Source organism: Penicillium verhagenii, assembly GCF_028828195.1.
Source record: "Penicillium verhagenii strain IBT 33310 chromosome Unknown utg000002l_segment0_segment0, whole genome shotgun sequence".
In the NCBI taxonomy this organism is placed as follows: Eukaryota; Fungi; Ascomycota; class Eurotiomycetes; order Eurotiales; family Aspergillaceae; genus Penicillium; species Penicillium verhagenii.
Window position 1 is genome coordinate 2,724,291 of NW_026643166.1, and position 20,338 is coordinate 2,744,628.

The following is a 20,338-nucleotide window of genomic DNA, read 5'->3' on the forward strand; positions in this document are numbered from 1 at the left end:
ATTCAATGTTTATCGAGTCTAAGCCAACAAACATGGTTTGATGAACAACATGCCCTAACAGAGAAAGAACGGTCTCGAGATACTAGTACTTTGAAAGTAAGGAAATGGCAGGATCTCTATTCTTGTGTTTACTATACAACAAGAGTTTGCGTCCGAATTGGGCTGTCGTGTCCACCACTTGTTCGTCCGTCCTGCTACACGTAAATGGAAACAAACACCATCTACTTTCCTCTTTCTATTCTTCTTCCTCAACCTCTCTCTCTCTCTCCCTCTTCCTCAACCTCTTTCCCTCTCCCTCTCTCCATCTTTCTTGCCCTGTCCCTCCCTCTCCCTCCCCTCTTCTATTTGGGAATCGCCGAGTTTTAGTCAAGTCTATTTTCTTTGACCTGAAACTTGACAGACTTCCACTCTCTTGCGAACAAAAGCATTGCATTTTCATGCGTGGCTCGAAGCCACGGCTTGCCCTCGAGTTGAGCTAGGTGAAGCTAATACTCCCAAGGAGTCTTGTCTTGAGTCTACGTGATTTGAACCCCTTAACAAGGCACCCAGCTTGTAAGTCTATTCACTCCGGGTTCCATTTCTTATAATTTTTCTCTCATCCATGACTGACATCACACCTTCAAGCAAGAAAAGCAGGGTTACGAAGGCGATCAATATCCCCCCCCCCCCCCCCGGAGAAAAGCATGCCGTCAAGAAGGAACAGACGAGGTAATCGAAGACCTAATCCCAGAAGCCGAAGTCCCAAAAGAAGTCGAAGTCGAAGTCGAAGCCCGAAAATCTTTGTCAAGCCAGAGATCGAAAGCCAACCAACCCGGCTTCGACCAGACCATGACTTCCGACTGACCTTCGAGAGGATGGCGATCGATCTCACCTCACCGGAACCAGAGACTTTCGAGAGGATGGTGATCGATCTCACCTCACCGGAACCAGAGACTGTCATATCACATGGTGAAGTTGATCACTCCGACTTTCTGAAACACGTAAACCCTAGCAGACGCTCAGTGAGTCAAGATCGGTGCCCCCCGCACCCCATCGATCTCAACCAAGCCGCTCAGCCAGCAGCCATCCACCAGCGGCCTCCCCAGAACAGGCAGAGCCCGGGGATCCATGAGATACGGGCCGCGTTCCGGGGCCCAGCATTGGAACGTGTTGAGAGAATAAAGTCTGCATTCTCACGGGCATTCTCAAGGGCTCAAACAGCCGGTTCCTCACTCCCGGACAGAGTCACATCTTTCCTTGCTGCCGCTGCCGCTGACGCCGACCAGAAAGCACCTTTGAGGTCCACAGCTCGAAATTCGCATGTCAATGAAAGAACCAGCACTTCATCCCTACCAAAAAAGCCGTCCTGGGCTCCTTTGGCCGTCGCCAAAGACCCCGAAGCTTTCAGTGGCGAAGTGGTGATCGAGAAAAACCGAGCTGCAGCAAAGAGACTGGCATTGAGTATGCACGAGGTCCCGTTGTTTCGTGATGGGGTTTACAACTACATATTTTGGACAGATGGATCGGTCATGAACAATTACGATGTATCTTTAGCAGGCGCCGCAGCAGTGTGGCTGGACCCCGAACATCGAAAATGGTATTCAGTGAAAGAGAACTCCGACGTACCTTTCATGAAATCTGACCAGGCAGAGTTGCTTGGAATCGAGATTGCCCTCTCGCATGCCCACAAGTTCATTGGGTTATTCCACAAGTGTCACCCCTCCAGTCTAAAACATCGTCACGAAGTGTTTATTTTTACTGATTCGAGCGGATCACTGGAAATGATCAAAAAAGCGCACCTGACGCCACTTCTAAGAGATCCGATCAGACGCTACTTGCTCAAAAGGATTGTCAAAGCTAGCACGGATCTGCAACAGTTGGGCGCAGGTACACATTTGCATTGGGTTCCTGGCCATAACGGAGTCTTCGGAAACCAGACTGCCGATAAGGAAGCCAGGGAAGCTGCGCGCAGTGGGATGCAAGGACAGCCATCATCCACGAGTGCCGTCTCTCAATGGAACCCGATACCCGATATGATGGAGAGCGCTGATCCAGTCACCAGCACACATATGTCGATTCATACTACAGCCGACCCTACCCATGTCCCACAACACGGATTGTTTAATCCTGGGGAATATCCATTCGGTGCCGCATCACCAATCATCATACGATTCCCAAAGAGTGCCTGATCTTCCCCTTCCGTGACCTTGATTCCGCCGGTGTTATTGGTGCTCGATTTCAACAGAGTAAGTATGGTTGAATGGCAATCCGATGTTGTGTTTCTTCTGATGTTATGTTCTACGGAAGAATTTCTTTTGGGTTTCATCGAAATTAATCGAAATGAAAAATGTGATTGTTACATCCCATCCAACATGACGATGGTAATGTGTGCCGTAAAAAAAGGCTTGACTAACAAAGTAATGACATTGAAAATACTTGGATGCCGGGTGATACTGACCTCGTATGAGTTCCTCAGCTGCTTTTAAACTGCATCACCAGGTGCATAGTAACCCTTATGATCAATGAAGGCAAAGGAATCCTTAGAGGAAGCTACCTTGTATAATGAAGGTTTCCATGTTCTGGCATCGATGCTATTGACATCAACCTTTGTCTAGATTGCATTCTTCTCATTTCAACGACGAAGAGCACTTTCATAAAATTAAAATAGGGTTTAGGTATGTGGTTTGGTGTTCAGATTTGGTTGATGAGTTACTAGTATGAAGATGTATTCCTTCAATTTGAAGAACACTAGCGGGATGAAACCCTTCTCACGCTTGCGATGATTTCTTTCTGGACGCATTCCAACCCCTAGCCACTCGAGATCAGACAAACACCAGCTCTCCATTGTTGTTAGAGATACGCTCTGCCAAGTTGACGTTCGCTTCGATCTCCATCCCTTCCAGGTCAGTCAGGACAGCTCGTAACACAGGGATTCCTTCCCCTTCAATAGAAAGCTCAACGCCAGAAGCACTGTCGCGGAAGTTCTCTCCGCCCCAAGAGAAGTGGCCTTGAGAAGGAAACGAGAAGTTAGCGCAACCAATCCAACTGAGGATAGATTCATCATACCGTTATCATTGCCGATTATCTCGTTCAAGTTTATTTCAGCATCTTTTTCTTCGCCCTCGCCGTCTCGCAGCTTGGCCGTAAGAATGTGGCCATCATGAAGCTCGATATCGACCGCTGACTCGTGGAAACTCATCGTGGCAAAAATGGATGAAAGGTGTAGAATTGGAAGAAATGAAAGTGAAGATCAAGTATACTGTATGGTGTTGGTCTCAAAGTAACTTGACCTGAAAAAGAGCTTCTTTTTATACCCAGCGCCCAGAGATTCCATCCCAGACCTAGTCTGACTTGAGACTAGGATCCCCGCAGCAGCCCTGTTTGTTGTCCGACAACATGACCGAGAAGCAAATCATCATGTAATTCTCACTGGGTGTGCGCCGTTGATTCTCCATTATCGTGGCGCACCATGTATCCATAATTTCCCCAGCCACAGACGACCGTAAGGCTGGCCTTGGCTTGGCGCCAATGATGTTGCACCATGCATGCAGGCCAAGGGAACCTCTTCCTTGACCGACTGCTTTGTGGATTGGCAAAAGTGCTCACGTCTATGAGTGATTTGACGGATAATGCTGGTGCCTAACTTCCCACTGCAGCTTGGACGGAAGTGTCCAGCTGCCGAGTCACCTACGACATGCAGCCCGACGTTAATGGCTTGGCAGTTGGGATTGCGAATGAGGTACGGGGATTTTCTTTAAGTGGTTATACTATGTACATGCAAAACGCTGGTTGTGATTGGAATAATTATGAATATGCATTTGGGTAAAAAACATAACCCCAGGTTTGATATCACACGCGCAAACTCCTGTCTAACTCCTTTGCCTCCGTAGCTGAAATAAATGCACGTCGTAGAAAGTTCCCTATCACCCATAGCACGTACACGGTATATTGAAGTCAACATGTCACAATCATTAGAGCATTTATGCAGTGTTTCGCCAAATCTGAGAGCCACCAGAGCGGATCTGGATGGTTTCTCTCCGCTGCAAAACATTGATGGCACGGTTGAGGGCTTGCTCGGAATAACCCTTGGTGTCGACAAAGTCACGACGCAGTGTCGCCAGACTGGTGCTCCATCCAACAGGAAGACGGCGCTTGAGCTCGTCTTCAATCTTGGATGCCTCCTGGTTGAGGTCCTTATTACCCTGGCCATCGCCTTGGTTGACAGCATCCATGGTCGACGCGAGGAAGAGTCGGATGGCCTCATCGACATGGGCCTCGCTGGCAATAGGCGAGAGTGACAACTTTGCCAAAGACTCAGTGATACGGACAATAGCCTCAAGTTGACGCACAGTAATGGGAATAGATGATTTGACGTTGGACTCAATCTCAGTTCGGTGAACTTGCTTTCGAATGGAGACAAAGTAAGATGAAAGTTTCTCAGCGGCTTCAGGCGAGAGGCGAGGAGCACAGCGACTAAATGTAGCAAGTTAGAAAAAGGGAAGGTATAATAGATCATTAGGAAAATTCAAACATACCTTCGGCAATAGCTGATATAGCGTTTCATCTGGTCGACTGGAATTTCGGCTTCAACCTGCTCCTGCAAACCACGACCGCCCATATGAACACCCATGACGTGCCGAGCGATCTTCTCATCACGGCCACGCTCGTGATCATCACGAACAATGAAAATCATATCGAAACGGGACAGAATGGTGGTCTGGAAGTCGATGTTCTCGCCTGGGGTCTTCAAGTCATCGTATCGACCGAAGACTGGGTTGGCGGCGGCCAAGACAGATGTTCGGGAGTTGAGAATGGTTGTGATACCAGCCTTGGCGATAGAGATAGTTTGCTGCTCCATGGCTTCGTGGATTGCTACACGATCCTCATCGCGCATCTTATCAAACTCATCGATACAAACCACACCTCCGTCAGCAAGGACCATGGCACCACCTTCCAAATAGAACTCGCGTGTAGTATGATCACGCTGTACAGAGGCAGTCAAACCAGCTGCCGAGGAACCTTTTCCGGAGGTGTAGATGGCAATCGGGGCCGCTTTTTCAACGAACTTCAAGAGTTGGGACTTGGCGGTACCGGGGTCACCCAGCATGAGAACATTAATATCACCACGAAGTTTCATTCCGTCAGGGAGAATCTTCTTTGAGCCACCCATGAGAAGACAGACGATAGCTTTCTTGATGTCGGCGTTTCCATAGATAGATGGAGCAATACTGCTGGCCATGGCCTCATATAAGTCAGGGCGGCGGCTCAGCTCCAAGAATTCTTGCTCTTCCTCTTCTGAAAAGACAGAATTTCCCTTGGCAGTCTGATCCACATCAGTGTTCAAGCCCACGGCACGCAGGTACGGGTTGCGAATGGCCACAGCGGCGTCCTTCTTGACACCCTTCGCCTGGTAGATGGAGAAGATTCCCATGACGGTACAGCGCGAACCGGGGACGACTCTGTTTGCAAGATACCGGTCGGCAGATATCAGGACATGGCGTGGCAATTCACCCACCGGCACCTGGTCGGGGGCTTCCTGTAGCTTGAGCACCTGCTGGTCTACAAACTGGCATTTTTCATGGTGCACGACATATGGGTCAAGTGGGCATTCCTCGCCGGGCTGGTCACCAGGTTCCTTTTGGCGTCCACATTTTCTGGGAAGGGATAGACCAGAAAATCCACCGTCGACAGTGATATTAAGGCTGAAGTCGCAATTCTTGCACCGCACGTGAACAATGGTCGCTTTTGATGAGATGGTCGAGGCTCCGATGACGATACCAGGAATACGGACCAGGTGAGAGATATTGGTGGCGTTCAGGTCACGGATGGAAATGTGCGATGCCGAGGAGTGGAGAAGTAGTTGGTGGGATGGAAGGGTGATTTCTCGATCACCAGAGAATAGAATGCGACGAGTGCAATCTTGTAGGGCTAATTCGAACTGCTCAATGTTAAAAAAAAGAATGGGTCGCAAGGTCGAAAGATATTGCATACCAAAGGAATGATTTCGCCGGGCTCAGTGGTGAGTTTGTGCGCCAATTCCTCATTAAAGGAGATAAGGTGGGCGATGTCAATATCACAGTGGTATTGCTTTACAAGTACATTCTGTCGTAATTGATCTCTGTTGAGGTTCGAGTCAGCACTGGATACGAGCTTTGTTGGAATAGATATGCAAAACTCGTAAAATGCTTACCTGTAAATGAATGCATTGTCCAGCTGAAATTGTAGCACAAAGTCCTTTAATCTGTTTTGAACAGCAGTTTTCGACTCTTCGCCCCCACTTGTGCTAGGCGCGAGAACGCTCAGAGTGTAAGGAGTGCGTCTATCCATGGTGTTTGGTGGGATGTTGGTGGTGGTGTGGGGAGGGAAAGACTTGCAAAACTTGAAGACAGGAGAACTTTTGGGGGAACATAGAAATCGCGAGCGCGACGCGTTCCTTCCAGTAGACGCGTTAAGTGGATTCTGGCCAGCTTCTTCAGGCAGCGATTGATGGGGCGGAGTAATACTTCATCCGGGGTTTACCGCCTTTCCCGATTGGGCGAAGCTGGGCATGACATCTTGGAAACAATGCCACGACACCTGCTTGGCAGCCCTAGTCTAGCTCTGAAGCATATTCTATTCTAAGATCTTTGTACTTGGAGCCTATTGCTGAATGTGGACGTGGTTTTAGAGCCCCGAGCTCGGTGGTCTTGTGGTTGATCTGTCATGATCAGATAACTCCGAGCTTCCCCAACGATCGACCCCGGTGGCTGTCGCATCCGCCGTGCGGACGTGGACACGATGACGAACAGCCCGCGCAAGTCAATTGATAGTCTGGCGTCCGGCGCATCCACGCCATCTATCTCGCACTATTCTACGACTCAACTGGAGTCGCCTCGGGTTCCCCCTCAGCGGTTCCCCCTGAGGAGGGGATCCACAGCGAGCTCTATTGTGAGCATTGGAGGGATCCTGGATACCTCACAACACCAAGGGTCTATTGCAGAGTCAGGACAGAACGGTAGGATACACATATGGCAGGAAATCATCTGATCAGAACCATTTGTACTAATACGAGAGTGTCACTGCAGCCATTTCGACCCTCTTGCAAGCCCCCATAATTCGAACCGGGCTAACACCCCACACCGCTGTGTCGACCACTGGATACAAACCTCCATCATCACGCGATATTGCGCCAGTAACCTTGACCAATATCACCCATGTAGAGTCGAAGGTATTCCAGCCGTACTTGTCGCAAGTAGGCTCGTTATATGATGTTTTCCAGCAGTCGAAAGAAAGTACCGGAGAGGAAGGCGCAGCATCCCCAAGCCTCAAATCACCCAAACCTGAATATAAGGATTCATTGATGCCATGGAGCCCGGAGCGGAGATCTTCGACTATATCAAACAACTCAAGGCCAACTTCTCCTTATGATCCACGTGGCCGACGGCCCTCAGTGCGCGGCCGCGGCCCTGCAGTAACACCCCTCTCGACTATCCCACCTGTCTATCTTGAAGAAGACTTCCATCTGGAGAATCCTCGGACATTTGATGTTATATCAGAAAAATCGGAGGTAGTAAGACCGCCTCGGCCTCCTGTGAAAGACGACCTGCAGTCCAATGGGGGCACACCGGAGCCTGTTCATACCGGAAGGAAGGCACTTGCGACCAATGCCATTTTGCAGGAGAAGCTATCTTGGTATATGGATACCGTGGAAATTCATTTGATATCCTCCATTTCGACTGCCTCTAAATCATTTTTCACGGCATTGGGTTCATTGCGAGAATTACATGCGGAGGCGGCAGAGTCGGTAGAAAGAATCCAAGTTCTGCGTCGGGACCTCCAGAAGATTGATAAGGAGATGGCTCTGGGGGGCTTAAAAATTGTGAATCTACGGCGACGGAGAGAAAATGTACGGATGCTGGCTGCTGCTGTGGCTCAACTTCGTGATGTGGTGGATGCTGTATCTCGATGCGAAGAACTGGTCGAACAGGGTGACATCGAAGTTGCCTCTGATGAACTCGAAGAGGTAGAGAAGTTGATGGCTGGTGAGAAGGTGTCTGATCGCTCAGTCGGAGACGATGATAAGGACATCCCTCGACGAGCAATTGATCTTCGAGGACTCAATGCTCTGGATGGCGCATCGGAAGACCTTGCACAATTACGACAGCGTATTGGAATGGGATATGAAACCCGCTTCTTGAATGATCTGCTCGGCGACTTGCGTGAGCACGTCCAGAACGTGTCCTCGGATGTTACTTTGCAGCGCTGGGGCTCTTCCTTCTTGCGGCAAAGAGGCGGAAACCGTCCTGTTTCGATGGTATCTCCCGCATACATGAACATTGATAACGATTTACGATCGAAATTGCACATACAGCTGACTGGTCTGGCAAGAGCTCGCTTCACCACGCCTGCCGCAACCTCCTTCAAGGGAGCTGTATTGCGAGAAATGAAAGGACTTATCCGCAAACACTTGCCCAGCTCAAGTGATGATGACAATGAATCTATGGTATCAGTTTCAACCGTCGGCGACCGTCAACGCAGCCAGCAAGAGAAATCTTCTGTCCTCGCACGTAATTTGCGAGCTCTTGACCCAGAGGATGCCTATCAAATGCTATTGGCAGTCTATACGGGCATTAGTGAATGCCTACGTCGATTAAGCACCCAAGTCAAGATTCTTTTGGATATTGCTAGTGGTCTCGAAAATCCTGCGACAAACCGTGCGAGGTCGCCTCGGAGCCCAAACACGCAAGTCATGAACCAAAATGTCAAATCTCCACCTGGACGTCCATCACCTTCTGCTCAGATGGCACAAGACGAGATCTTGCAGGTTTTGGACATGTCCAGTCTTCTAGGTCAAGCGGTGGATATTGCCCAGTCTCAGATCACCAAGGTTCTTAAGGTTCGGTCTGAACAGACTTCGCAGCTCTCCAAGGAGGAATTTCTCAAATACTTCACTCTCAACCGTCTTTTTGCCGACGAATGCGAAGCTATCTCTGGTCGAGGAGGCACAGCGCTTAGGACAATTGTTGGTAACCAGATTCGTGAGTTCATCTCCAAATTTGGTGAGACACAACGACATCGCATTGTCAATGTCATGGATGCGGATCGTTGGGACGCACGCGATTTTGGAGAAGCTCAAGTCACTATTTTGACTCGAATACTGGATGCAAGCACTAAGGATATCGAAGCATGGGTTGAGATCTCCAAAATTTGGATTCCCTACAACGAGAAAGAGCAGACCAATTCATCAGAAACCGCCTCTACCACCAACGGCTCAGGCAAGGAGAAAGTGCGCAGTGCAGTCATTGATGAACAAAAATACATACTGCCAGACTCAGCAGTTGCAATCATGCGCAGTATTGAGGAATTTGAGTTCCTCATGGCGAACATTCCTAATATGATCCAAGACATTGCTCCGCAACTGCTGGAGATTCTGAAGCTTTTTAACTCCCGGTCTTCACAATTGATCCTTGGCGCTGGTGCTACCCGTAGCGCAGGACTGAAGAACATTACAACCAAACATCTCGCTCTGTCCTCTCAAGCATTGAGCTTTGTCGTCGCCCTTGTACCGTATGTAAGGGAATTCGTGCGTCGGCACGGGCAAGGAAATCAGGTCATGGCCGAGTTCGACAAGGTCAAGAGGCTATGTCAAGAGCACCAAAATGGTATTCATGAGAAGCTTGTGGATATAATGAGCTCTCGCTCAACGTTGCACGTTAATGGCATGAAGAAGATCGATTGGGATTCCGAGAGTGATTCTTCTGAGGTTCATCCATACATGGAGACCCTAGCCAAGGAGACGGGCACTCTTCACCGTGTTTTGAGTAAACATTTACCCGAAATGACTGTCGACATGATCATGGGTCCCGTTTTTAATAACTACCGGGACCAGTGGGTCAAGGCTTTTGATGAGGCTCATGTCGAGTCTGAAACTGGTAAAAAGAGGTTAGTCTTGTTTCAAGCGAGTCATTTATGCTCTGTGTACTAACGGCTTTCCTTAGGATGAAAACCGACATTGAACATTTCCGAACCAAGCTCGGCAAAATCGATGGCGCTGGCGTCCTAGGTGATAAACTCCTTCAGCTTGTGCAAGCGAAGAGTGTTGCCGCCCCAATGTTTGATTCGGAGCAACCTGAACCTGCAGATGACGAACAAGACGAAGACAAAGGGTCTGACTCTACGAAGTCTTGATCTCTTGCGCATGATTTTCCCGTACATTTACTTGATACATGACTGCGATTCTGTCATGACACTGCCCTTATACATATAACATCTCCCCAAGGTGGCGCTTTTAGTCACCGGTATGACATTGCTAGAAGCTGTACAGAAGCATTCTTGTCATTTGTTCCGCATTCTCATAACATAGCCTGTTCACGATATGCATTGATAGAAATGGCCCGGCGTTTCTTCTGTTAGTGAATTGAACTTAATTCTATTTGTATTTCCTGTTCGAATGGGACACGTCCAGGGCTTGGAAGTAAGATGATCTAAGTGGTCACTGGATAAATTATTCGGATAAAGGGAAGAAAGATACTTTGATAGATACATTCAACCGACGGTTGAATCGAGTGGAAACAGTACATAAGGGTACTTAGCATTTGCGCGCATAAAAAAAAAAAACTAATATAGACCAATACAGTTTAGAATGAAGACTTTCTAAACAAGGCCAATTATATTGACACCTGCGTGTACTCTGTACCGTATCGCATCGTCTTCCGGGCTGTGCCAAAGTGGGTCCCATACCTGGCGACCTCGCATGCTTGGGCAGTGGGCACCAAAGTGCCTTTCCTAGGCTTATGGCGCTTAGGGAAAAAGAAATAAATGGACAGTTGAAGACGTCAATAATAACACCATTCTCATGCCAGCCATTGGCTTCTCATATTCACGGTGAAAAGCCCAAATGCAGGCGTTTCTATTCCAGGGTTTAGCAACAAATCGCCACATCATGAGATCCAGACGCCGGAGCCTCTTAGAGCTCCCCACATGCTCCCCAAGCAGCCCCTCTTCTTGGTCCTCTACATCAGTGAAAAGGCTGCCACTAGTAGGCTGCACTTAATGGTTGACGTACAGCAGGAGCACTGGCCCCCGGACCCACAATGCACCACATCTAATCCACTCCGTTGGTAAGATTTGATGGATTGGATCGTAATCTGTTTTTAACTGGGTCTCCCCTCATCTGCACTCCATCAGGTACCGCCCTGAATCAAAGCCTTCGTATTTTAGGCAGATTTGTGAAGACAGGTGACGCCTTGTGGCTTTGGGCATGATCTAACCGATTAAAGGCCATTTGAAGCCACTAATATTTGACCGGACGTGGAGAGGCGATCAAATGATACCAAATAAGGCTGAACAATAGCCAACCGGCCTGGCAATATCCGGGGAAACGATCATGTTTCTAGAAAACTGGTCTTTATGGTGATTGGTTGAAGTCGATCTGACCAGAACCTTTTACGAGAAGGCATTATGTTCCAGTATCCTTTTCCAAGTCAAATCAGATTTTGTAAACCTGTTTTTCGTTGCACAGACGCCTTTAAGGAAAGTGCCAATGCGCATGCAAGTGGTCTCCGCAGTTGGTGATGCACGCGGGATCAAACTATGAAACCATTGGCGCTGACGAGGTCATATAGTTTTGAAATTTATCCCGCAGTGTCTAAGAGATCTTTGAGGGATGTAGTCTAGAATGCCTTCTATGTGCCAAATGATCCATGGATGTGTTATATGCCGGGAACGGAAAGAGAAAATAATACGATCTTTGCTTCAACTATGGTTCGCTTCAACCAATACATCTTTCACGTTATTATTTGCAGATGGCTCTTTTTTTAGCTGGTGCGGAGTCGGGGTATACCGGGGATCATTATCCACCGACATCATCGATCGACGACGCGACAGTGCTTTGGGTAGGATTCGCAAAAACCCCGCATCTTCGCGTATCACGCCATGGTCTCGAACTTTTGTGAAGAGGAAACTTTGCTATACTAATCTAGGTGGTTTTGAAACTTATAAGAACGACATACGTACAAGCTTGGATTGAACTAAAAAAAAACCAACCCAATCTTGCAGAGCTAAACAGATCAATCTGACAAGACAACATCTACTATCGTTTGAAATATCCTAACTACCAATTTTCAACACCTTTTCTTTCTTTTCCAGAATCCCATTCCCCCCGTCCACTATGTCGCCTGCAATCCCTGCTCCACCCCCGGCTCTCTACCTTCAACAGGCTAGAGACAGCCCCAGCAGTCAGGAATGCATGTCTATCTACGACAAGTGGGCCGCAACATACAACGACGAGGTTGGTGACGAGGCCCAGAGCTATGTTGCTCCCGTGCTCGTCGCCCAAGCAGCTCTGAAATATGAGAAAGCCAACGGTCCCGCAAACAGCATCATCTTAGATGCCGGCTGTGGAACCGGACTCGTGGGACAGGCCCTCTCAATTGCCCGACCAAAGGCAATCGATGGAATTGACCTCTCTGTCCCCATGCTTGAAATTGCCAGAGATACTGGCGTCTACCGGAATCTAGATCAAGCGGATATGAACCGATCCATTGCGAAGCCCGATGAAACCTACGACACCGTGGTGTGCGTTGGCACATTCACCCTTGGCCACGTTGGCCCGGACCCTGCCCTACGCGAACTGGTCCGAGTTACTAAGACAAATGGCATTGTTGTTGCTACTATCCTTGATGAGATCTGGGTTACTGGTGGCTTCAAGGATGAAGTTGAGAAGTTGAAGGCGGAAGGTTTGGTTAGTGTCACTGAGGATCTCATAGACTATGTAAAAGGTCACGGCGACAAAGCAGTCCTGGTTATTCTCGAGAAGCTCCCTCGTTCTTGAGTACGCCCAACGCAACTTCCACGTTACAAATCCCAAAGCGACAACCCCAGCTCCCGATATACGAACCCAAAGCAACAAACATAACGACCGATCGATTATGACACCCCGAACGCCCCAGTCTACTATCTAAGTTTTGTGAAGGCGGGTTTTGCTTTTGTACATTTCATTTTCTTTTCTTATCCCTCATTCTTCTGCATATTAACTTTTTTTTTTCTGTCTTTATATAAAACCTAAATAAAGAACAATTTTACCCGCTGATCTCAAAGTCGACTGCTAAATCTCAAAGATCCAATTCTCAGGGGCTGTGCTCATACATTATTTGCGCATGTGGCCACGACCTCGGTTTTAGACGCGACGCAGCAGTAGTTGGTAGTTGAAGGCTTACGATAAAATTCGCGGACCCGACATCTGGCCTGCATGTAGGTAAAACATTCTGACGTAGTGCTCTATTCCACTGAGCAAATCAAACCTCAATAGGTATGGAAAAGTTCCTGTGAGAACTTTGAATAACACCGAACATTCGCCATTCCAAGATTGGTTTCCACGCCATGAATCCAGTCTTCTTGTTTAAATTGAAAGCTACATCATTCATGGATGTATGAACTTCAAATGTCAAGTCTAGCTCGCCTCCAATAAATTTCTTGAATGCTCTGATTTAACGTACAATTGAAAATTGCAGTCCACGTGTGGGTCTGGAAAGAGCTCAGGAGAGAGCCAAAAATCGAAATCTACGGATGCACATGGACTTTCCAATCAATGCTTCAAACATTTATACACTTTACGGCTCGAACCAGATTTTAGGAGATCAATGTGTAGTTATACATTTCAGTATTCAAATTAAGCTTGCAATAAGCTCTAGAAACTGTATCGAGGTTCAAATCGTGTAGTGTACGTATACACAGAGTGATGATGCGTAACTCGTGCCACCTTCATGCTTTTAGGTGCTCCGTCCCATCAAGGGAGGTAGGGAAATTTTGTATAGATAATAGTCAAAATATGTGGTGCAATTAAACGCCGGGCTGGGCACCGAGACCCTTCTTCTCGCCGAGAGTCTTGGGATCGTGACCGCCCTTGCCACTACCGGAGTTGTGGCCGATACCGCTGGTACCGGGGAAGACGTCGCGCTGCGATCCAGTCTCCTCGGGCATAGGGGCAACCTTCTGGGTGTGGTTCAGAGGGGCATTCTGCAGGATATGCTGTTAGATGGAATTCGCGAGATTATAGCACGTGAGGGAATCGGAATGCTTACGTCGTTGCCAACACCGTGGGCCTTGGTCTGGCCGGCCTCGATGGCGTTGTCGGACTGGGGAACTCCGTTGTCGTACTCGGCGCCGCGAACCATTGTGAATGATGTCTGGAAGGATTGGTGGAAGTTATAAAGTCTGCATTCGATTTCATGGTAAGTCTCTCGATTTGTTGAAAGCAATTGATGTCTTGGAGTGACAATGTACCTTGAGAAAGTGCGATTGAGTTGTGAAGATTGGAAAACTTGTGTAATAGAGGCAGAGAAAGATCCCTCGCCAGCTTTTAAATACCTGTCCATGGAGCGCGCGGAATCGTTAACCTGTATACTGCCCTTCCATAGATATCGGTGACAGCATCGTGAAGTCATGTCTCCACAATGACTTCATCGACGAATGGGCATTGATCTTTGGCTGATCGAAGTCATTGGCCCATATGTAGAGGGTCCAGTGGATATCGGGAATTTTCAACATCACTGTAGACCTTGTTCTAGAAGAGGGAAGAGGGAATTCAATGATGCAAACGGATGCTTCCGATGTTCAGGGACAAAAGCGTGCGGCGTGCCGCCCACGCGGACCCTGTAGGAAAGTCAAAAGAAAACGGGCCGATTTCCAACGCCCAATCGGCCCGAGATGAGCTTGACGACGCAGTCAACCACATATTCAGATGGTTCGATGTTAACCAAAAATTGGCATTACTAAAATCTATTGATTTGAACAAAACTTGGTACTATGCATGTGCAGTTTTGCCTTGACTATTGAGAGTGATTAGGAATCACGGATAATACTGCCACTGGATACCGCCGTGTGGATACCGTTGAAGTGAGATGACTAATCAAGGGCAAGCCACATGCCTCCGCAACGTTGAACGCACGGTCCACGTACGATGTATAGAGTGGACACTTGCAGCTTGGGAAGGTATGCCGCACGAAATTTACGTACAAGTGCAAAAATTCGACAATTGTGTTAAAGTGAAGAAACATTGGCAAATAAATACTTGGATGGGCATGGTATGTATTTAGATAAAGTTGATAAAAGCGGCATTCATTCCAAGGCTGCATGTAGCTAAAATGATCTATTGATATGGAATGGAAATGAATAAAAGCAAATTCATAAGAGAACATACGCGGCTCCATTTTTCTAGAGGCGTCGACGGCTTTGCGCAACCGTACCTGCAGTTAGCGTCTGCGATAGAAAAGGCAAACTGTAAAGGTTTAAAAAAATTCCACGCTGCCGGCGACTAAAGGCTTCCGACATTGGGCTAGGGGATGTGCTGTTGGAAAAGGTGCTAGACACTCTACGTGATCCACCAGGACCACGTGAGCTTTGTGCCTTGTCCGTATTCTCAGATGGAAAGATAACAGATGATTTGTATCGATAGCCTGGTCTAATAGTTTCCTTTCTTGGCGAATGTGGAATGAGTGGCTGAGTTTCGATGTGTGATAATCGGCGCTTTCCCCGCCTATGGTCACGACGCTGTGTGAAGCAAGATGAGGACTCTCGACTGGACCGGAATGATGGGATATGAGACCGGGTGCGAGGAAGCGCTGTATCGGGTTCCTGGGTATCATCTTCCGAGCTATATCCCTGGCCCACATCATCCTCCGAGATACAGGGAGAGGGAGGCAAGAAAAATTTCATAGCACGAGAGAAGCCGTTGAGAGGAAGGCCGGGAGCTCTTCGATGGAATTCGTCTAGAGCAGGCGGTGGCAATAGCTCTTCTGACGTGGTTTCTGTTGAATGAGAAGAAGATGGCTCGGCGTGAATGATAGGCTGACTTTCGGGCATCAGTGATTCCGTTAAGTTTTGAAGGCCTAGGCCTATGGTGACAGACAAGGGTGGAGCTGGGGCTGTTGTAAACCAAAGATCGGGGAGACAAGGCACGTGGGAACCCCGACGTCCTACCCTACTAGCATCATCAAATGTACCGTAATAAGAGCCTGCGCGGGAGCTCTGTGTATGTATGTCGGGGTTGATAACATGCAATGATTCTAAGTTTCCACCCTGTGATCGGCCGTCTGTATTGATGGGACCGCGGAGGTAATCCACATCCAAAAGGGTCGAGACGCGATCATATTGAATTGGGCGGCAGCTAGGGGAAGAAGTTCGTGGATATTCGAGTGGGATGATTGGGTCGGGTGGGAGGAGGATATTGGGACGAGAGTCAGAGGGGGAGGCCCTCTGGCAAGATGACAAAATCCCATGCCATAGTCGTCGCCAGATTCGAGATCCAATATTCAATGGGAATGGAAGTTGATTGGAAAAGGTGGAATGAGAATCTGGGGGCGAATGGCTATTCATTACGCGTCATGGCTGAGACCAGCAATGGGAGTGTTGTTTTGATTTCAAGTGGTGCTTGAGTGAGTAATGTTTGGGCTGACACGTCTACACTTATGCTCAGGTGTTGATGTTAACGGGCCCCTCCTACCCTTCTTAAGGCCGAACACATGCTTTGTCACAATTCTTCCAGGCCCCGTGACTTTGAGATTTATATAGCTTTTTGGGAATTTCTCCAGAGAATTACTAGTATGACATATAGTTACTGAATAATTAAAAGAATAAGCTGGGATATGTAAATAGTCTTTGTGAATCGGGAGAATGGATAAGAGGAAGCTGTATCAGTTCAGAGTATGAGCATAAGTGCATTGTTCAAGTTTCTCTTTTCTCTTCCCGATGTCCAGTACTTACTATACTAGTAGGTATCTTTGAGCCTCGTCCTACCAAAAAGAGTGACTTGGCACCTGATGTCTGACCCCACAAAGAGATCTCCAAAAAAGCAGATCATCATGAGCTCAGTGTCTCGGCATAGACATAAAGTAGACGTAATGAGTTCATTGTGACTGGGGCTGCAAGGTTGACCAGGATAAGTAGGGGTACTTGTGCGAACCCCAGATTCTTGTACTGATGTATTGGTATAGTTATGTTTGATTTTCGGGATAGCTATGTTGAGTATAGCTTGAGAGCATGTATAGTTAATGAAGATGAATGATTTGTGGATTCCAGAATGTCAGATCGTTCAAGTCTCCACTATGACATCACGGGATCGGCTTTTCCCCAGACGAGCTTTGCACCATAAACCGGATTTCCCCTCTCCAGTGGCGCCCCCGTGCAGTGAAAATAGTGAAAATATCTGCGCGATGGGAAAAAAAAGAGAAATTGATTGGCATGAAGCAATTTTACAATGGATCGACTAGCACGGGCCGAGCTGGCGCCAAGCTACAGAGAAAAAAAATACTTTAAAAAATACTAAGGTCTACCCTGACAGTGTTACATCTGTTAAAGCCTTAGCCTGAAACTTGGTCAGGGGTAAGAAAGAAAAGTCTTTATATTCGTATTTACTCAGTAAAATATGGAACCAAAAGGCACTAGCTTGACCGGTGACAGGTTTTTGAGAGAAAAAAAGAGAAGAAAAAAAAACAGAAAAATTGGTCTATGAACCAAGGACCAAGCAGTAAAGTGACACTGTGTTGCCGAGACGCAGTTGGCCCGGTTCTAGTATGCGGGACGTTCCAATCTTCTCTGCTGTAACAGTAGGTGAAAACGGAGTTATTCTATAGCTATGGGGGCCTAAGAATTCAGGGGGCTTAAATGTTAATGATTTTATTTTTATCTTGTAGTTCGTAAGCTTCTCAAAGCTTTTAAAAAGTCGATTGACTTCCAAGATTTCTCTTTTTTTTTCCCTCTTGTTCCCCAGCCAACTCTGGGGAAGTCGAAAAAAACTGGGATCCCGCGTATCCCCGCACAGACCGAGTCCGGAGCTCAATCCTCCCGGCTTCTGGTTCACCCAAAGCTCAACCTTTCCCCTCTCTCGTTTTTCCCCTCCTTCAACCTTCTGTTCATTTCACATTTCTTCCTTTTTTCTCCCGAGGGGTTTGGTATCTTGTTCACAATGGCCGACGAGAACGGTACTGAGATCAAGCGCGATGTGCGCAACCACATGCTCTTTGAGGTGGCAACTGAGGTGGCCAACCGGGTTGGCGGTATCTACTCGGTGCTCAAGTCCAAAGCCCCCGTCACAACCGCCGAATACGGTGAACGCTACACCATGATTGGTCCTCTCAACCGTGCTTCAGCTGCCGTCGAGGTAGAAGAGCTCACCCCGGCTAGTTCAGCCATGCGTGAAACTATTGCCTCCATGAAAGAGCGTGGCATTGAGATGGTCTACGGTCGCTGGTTGATTGAGGGAGCTCCACGGGTGTTGCTCATCGATACCGGTACGGGTTACCGATGGTTGGACGAGTGGAAGGGCGATCTGTGGAACACCTCCGGCATCCCGGCTCCCGCTGCCGATCACGAAACCAACGAGGCCATCGTTTTTGGATACTTGGTCGCATGGTTCTTGGGTGAAGTAAGTCGCGTCAATTCCTCCCTTGAAAGGGTTATATCTATACATTTTTGTTTCAAAATTTTAGAATTCTGACCAAATGACCTCTAGTACATCGCCCACGAACGGCGTCGGGCCGTGGTCGCTCATTTCCATGAATGGCTCGCTGGTGTAGCTTTGCCATTGACCAAGAGACGTCACATGGATCTGACCACCATTTTCACCACTCATGCCACTCTCCTGGGTCGTTATCTCTGCGCTGGCTCTGTGGATTTCTATAACAACCTTCAACACTTTGATGTGGATGCCGAAGCTGGGAAGCGTGGCATCTACCACCGATACTGCATTGAGCGCGCAGCTGCGCACAGCGCCGACGTCTTCACTACAGTGTCGCATATCACCGCTTTTGAGAGTGAACATCTGCTCAAGCGCAAGCCCGACGGAGTTCTCCCGAACGGTCTGAATGTCAAGAAGTTCTCCGCTATGCACGAGTTCCAAAACTTGCACTCGCAAGCTAAGGAGAAGATCAATGATTTCGTTCGCGGTCACTTCTACGGTCATAACGACTTTGATTTGGATGACACTCTATACTTGTTCACCGCTGGTCGGTACGAGTACCGTAATAAGGGTGTGGACATGTTCATCGAGGGATTGGCCCGTCTCAACCACCGATTGAAGACCAGTGGCTCCACCACGACTGTGGTCGCCTTTATTATCATGCCCGCACAAACCTCCTCCTTGACAGTGGAGTCCCTCAAGGGCCAGGCCGTTGTCAAGTCCCTCCGCGACACCATTGAAAACATTGAGAAGGGCATTGGAAAGCGCATGTATGAGCGTTGTCTGTCGTGGAAGGAGGGTGAAAACATGCCCGACGAGAAGGACCTTATCACCAGTCAAGATCGGGTGCTTTTGCGTCGTCGCCTGTTTGCGATGAAACGCCACGGCCTTCCTCCTATTGTCACGCACAACATGGTCAATGACCACGAGGATCCCATTCTGAACCAGCTGCGCCGCGTGGAAATGTTTAACAACTCTTCCGATCGCGTCAAGATTGTGTTCCATCCCGAGTTCCTCAACGCCTCTAACCCTGTGCTGCCACTTGACTACGATGACTTCGTTCGTGGAACCCACTTGGGAGTGTTCCCCTCCTACTACGAGCCGTGGGGATACACCCCGGCCGAGTGCACCGTCATGGGTGTGCCAAGTATTACCACAAACCTGTCAGGATTCGGATGCTACATGGAAGAGCTGATTGAAAACTCCTCTGACTATGGTATCTACATTGTTGACCGTCGGTCCAAGGGAGTGGACGACTCGGTCAACCAGCTGACTGACTTCATGTTCAACTTCACCACAAAGAGCCGGCGTCAACGTATCAACCAGCGTAACCGAACCGAGAGACTCAGCGACCTGCTTGACTGGAAGCGAATGGGCTTGGAGTATGTCAAGGCGCGGCAATTGGCCCTGCGTAGGGGTACGTAACGTTTTGAACCCCCTCTTCAAGCTCCCCTGAATGATTTGCTAATCTTAAATTATAGCTTATCCTACCTCTTTCGATGAGAAGGAGGACTATTTCAACATCATTGGTGGAACTGATCAGAAGATCTCTCGCCCTCTGTCTGTCCCGGGCTCTCCTCGTGATCGTTCCGGAATGATGACCCCCGGCGATTTTGCTTCTCTCCAGGAAGGTCGCGAGGGACTGAGCACCGAAGACTATGTTGCCTGGAAGCTTCCGTAAGTTTAGACCCACTCTACCCACCTTTTTGTCTCATGATCTTCTTTGGTCACAAGGCAATGATCTTCCAAAGCCCAGACGCTAACAAACCCCGCAGTGAGGAGGAAGAACCCGACGAGCACTTTTACCCACTCACGCTCCGGACTCGGAAGTCTGGCGAACGTCCACAGTCTCCCCTGGACAGCATCTCCGTAAATGGAGATGTCCCCAAGATTGAAGAAGAAGAATGATTCTAGGATTCTTCCACG

At 48.3% G+C, this 20,338-nt stretch overlaps 8 protein-coding genes across 8 annotated transcripts; 4 read left to right on the top strand and 4 right to left on the bottom strand.

Annotated features, from left to right (window-relative positions):
- Positions 1-854: 854 nt before the first annotated feature.
- On the top strand, positions 855-2,168 carry N7466_000982 (ribonuclease H family protein; the record flags this gene model as incomplete). The annotated part of the gene is made up of 1 exon (XM_057160380.1): positions 855-2,168. One exon carries the CDS (start codon positions 855-857, stop codon positions 2,166-2,168), a length of 1,314 nt encoding a protein of 437 aa, XP_057026628.1.
- A 633-nt stretch (positions 2,169-2,801) lies between these two features.
- Positions 2,802-3,178, bottom strand: N7466_000983 (CVNH domain-containing protein; the record flags this gene model as incomplete). Its single annotated transcript, XM_057160381.1, has 2 exons — positions 2,802-2,986; positions 3,046-3,178. 2 exons carry the CDS (start codon positions 3,176-3,178, stop codon positions 2,802-2,804), a joined length of 318 nt encoding a protein of 105 aa, XP_057026629.1.
- A 781-nt stretch (positions 3,179-3,959) lies between these two features.
- On the bottom strand, positions 3,960-6,306 carry N7466_000984 (MCM DNA helicase complex subunit MCM5; the record flags this gene model as incomplete). The annotated part of the gene is made up of 4 exons (XM_057160382.1): positions 3,960-4,452; positions 4,515-5,917; positions 5,971-6,097; positions 6,170-6,306. The coding sequence occupies 4 exons, from the start codon at positions 6,304-6,306 to the stop codon at positions 3,960-3,962; spliced, it is 2,160 nt and encodes a 719-aa protein (XP_057026630.1).
- A 450-nt stretch (positions 6,307-6,756) lies between these two features.
- Positions 6,757-10,146, top strand: N7466_000985 (vacuolar protein sorting-associated protein 54; the record flags this gene model as incomplete). The annotated part of the gene is made up of 3 exons (XM_057160383.1): positions 6,757-6,973; positions 7,044-9,900; positions 9,957-10,146. 3 exons carry the CDS (start codon positions 6,757-6,759, stop codon positions 10,144-10,146), a joined length of 3,264 nt encoding a protein of 1,087 aa, XP_057026631.1.
- Positions 10,147-12,127: 1,981 nt separating this feature from the next.
- N7466_000986 (class I SAM-dependent DNA methyltransferase) lies at positions 12,128-12,790 on the top strand (the record flags this gene model as incomplete). The annotated part of the gene is made up of 1 exon (XM_057160384.1): positions 12,128-12,790. One exon carries the CDS (start codon positions 12,128-12,130, stop codon positions 12,788-12,790), a length of 663 nt encoding a protein of 220 aa, XP_057026632.1.
- Positions 12,791-13,797: 1,007 nt separating this feature from the next.
- N7466_000987 (uncharacterized protein) lies at positions 13,798-14,132 on the bottom strand (the record flags this gene model as incomplete). Its single annotated transcript, XM_057160385.1, has 2 exons — positions 13,798-13,974; positions 14,040-14,132. 2 exons carry the CDS (start codon positions 14,130-14,132, stop codon positions 13,798-13,800), a joined length of 270 nt encoding a protein of 89 aa, XP_057026633.1.
- A 1,039-nt stretch (positions 14,133-15,171) lies between these two features.
- Positions 15,172-16,332, bottom strand: N7466_000988 (uncharacterized protein; the record flags this gene model as incomplete). The annotated part of the gene is made up of 1 exon (XM_057160386.1): positions 15,172-16,332. The coding sequence occupies one exon, from the start codon at positions 16,330-16,332 to the stop codon at positions 15,172-15,174; it is 1,161 nt and encodes a 386-aa protein (XP_057026634.1).
- Positions 16,333-17,920: 1,588 nt separating this feature from the next.
- Positions 17,921-20,320, top strand: N7466_000989 (Glycogen synthase; the record flags this gene model as incomplete). The annotated part of the gene is made up of 4 exons (XM_057160387.1): positions 17,921-18,379; positions 18,467-19,829; positions 19,894-20,089; positions 20,188-20,320. 4 exons carry the CDS (start codon positions 17,921-17,923, stop codon positions 20,318-20,320), a joined length of 2,151 nt encoding a protein of 716 aa, XP_057026635.1.
- Between the last annotated feature and the right edge of the window lie 18 nt (positions 20,321-20,338).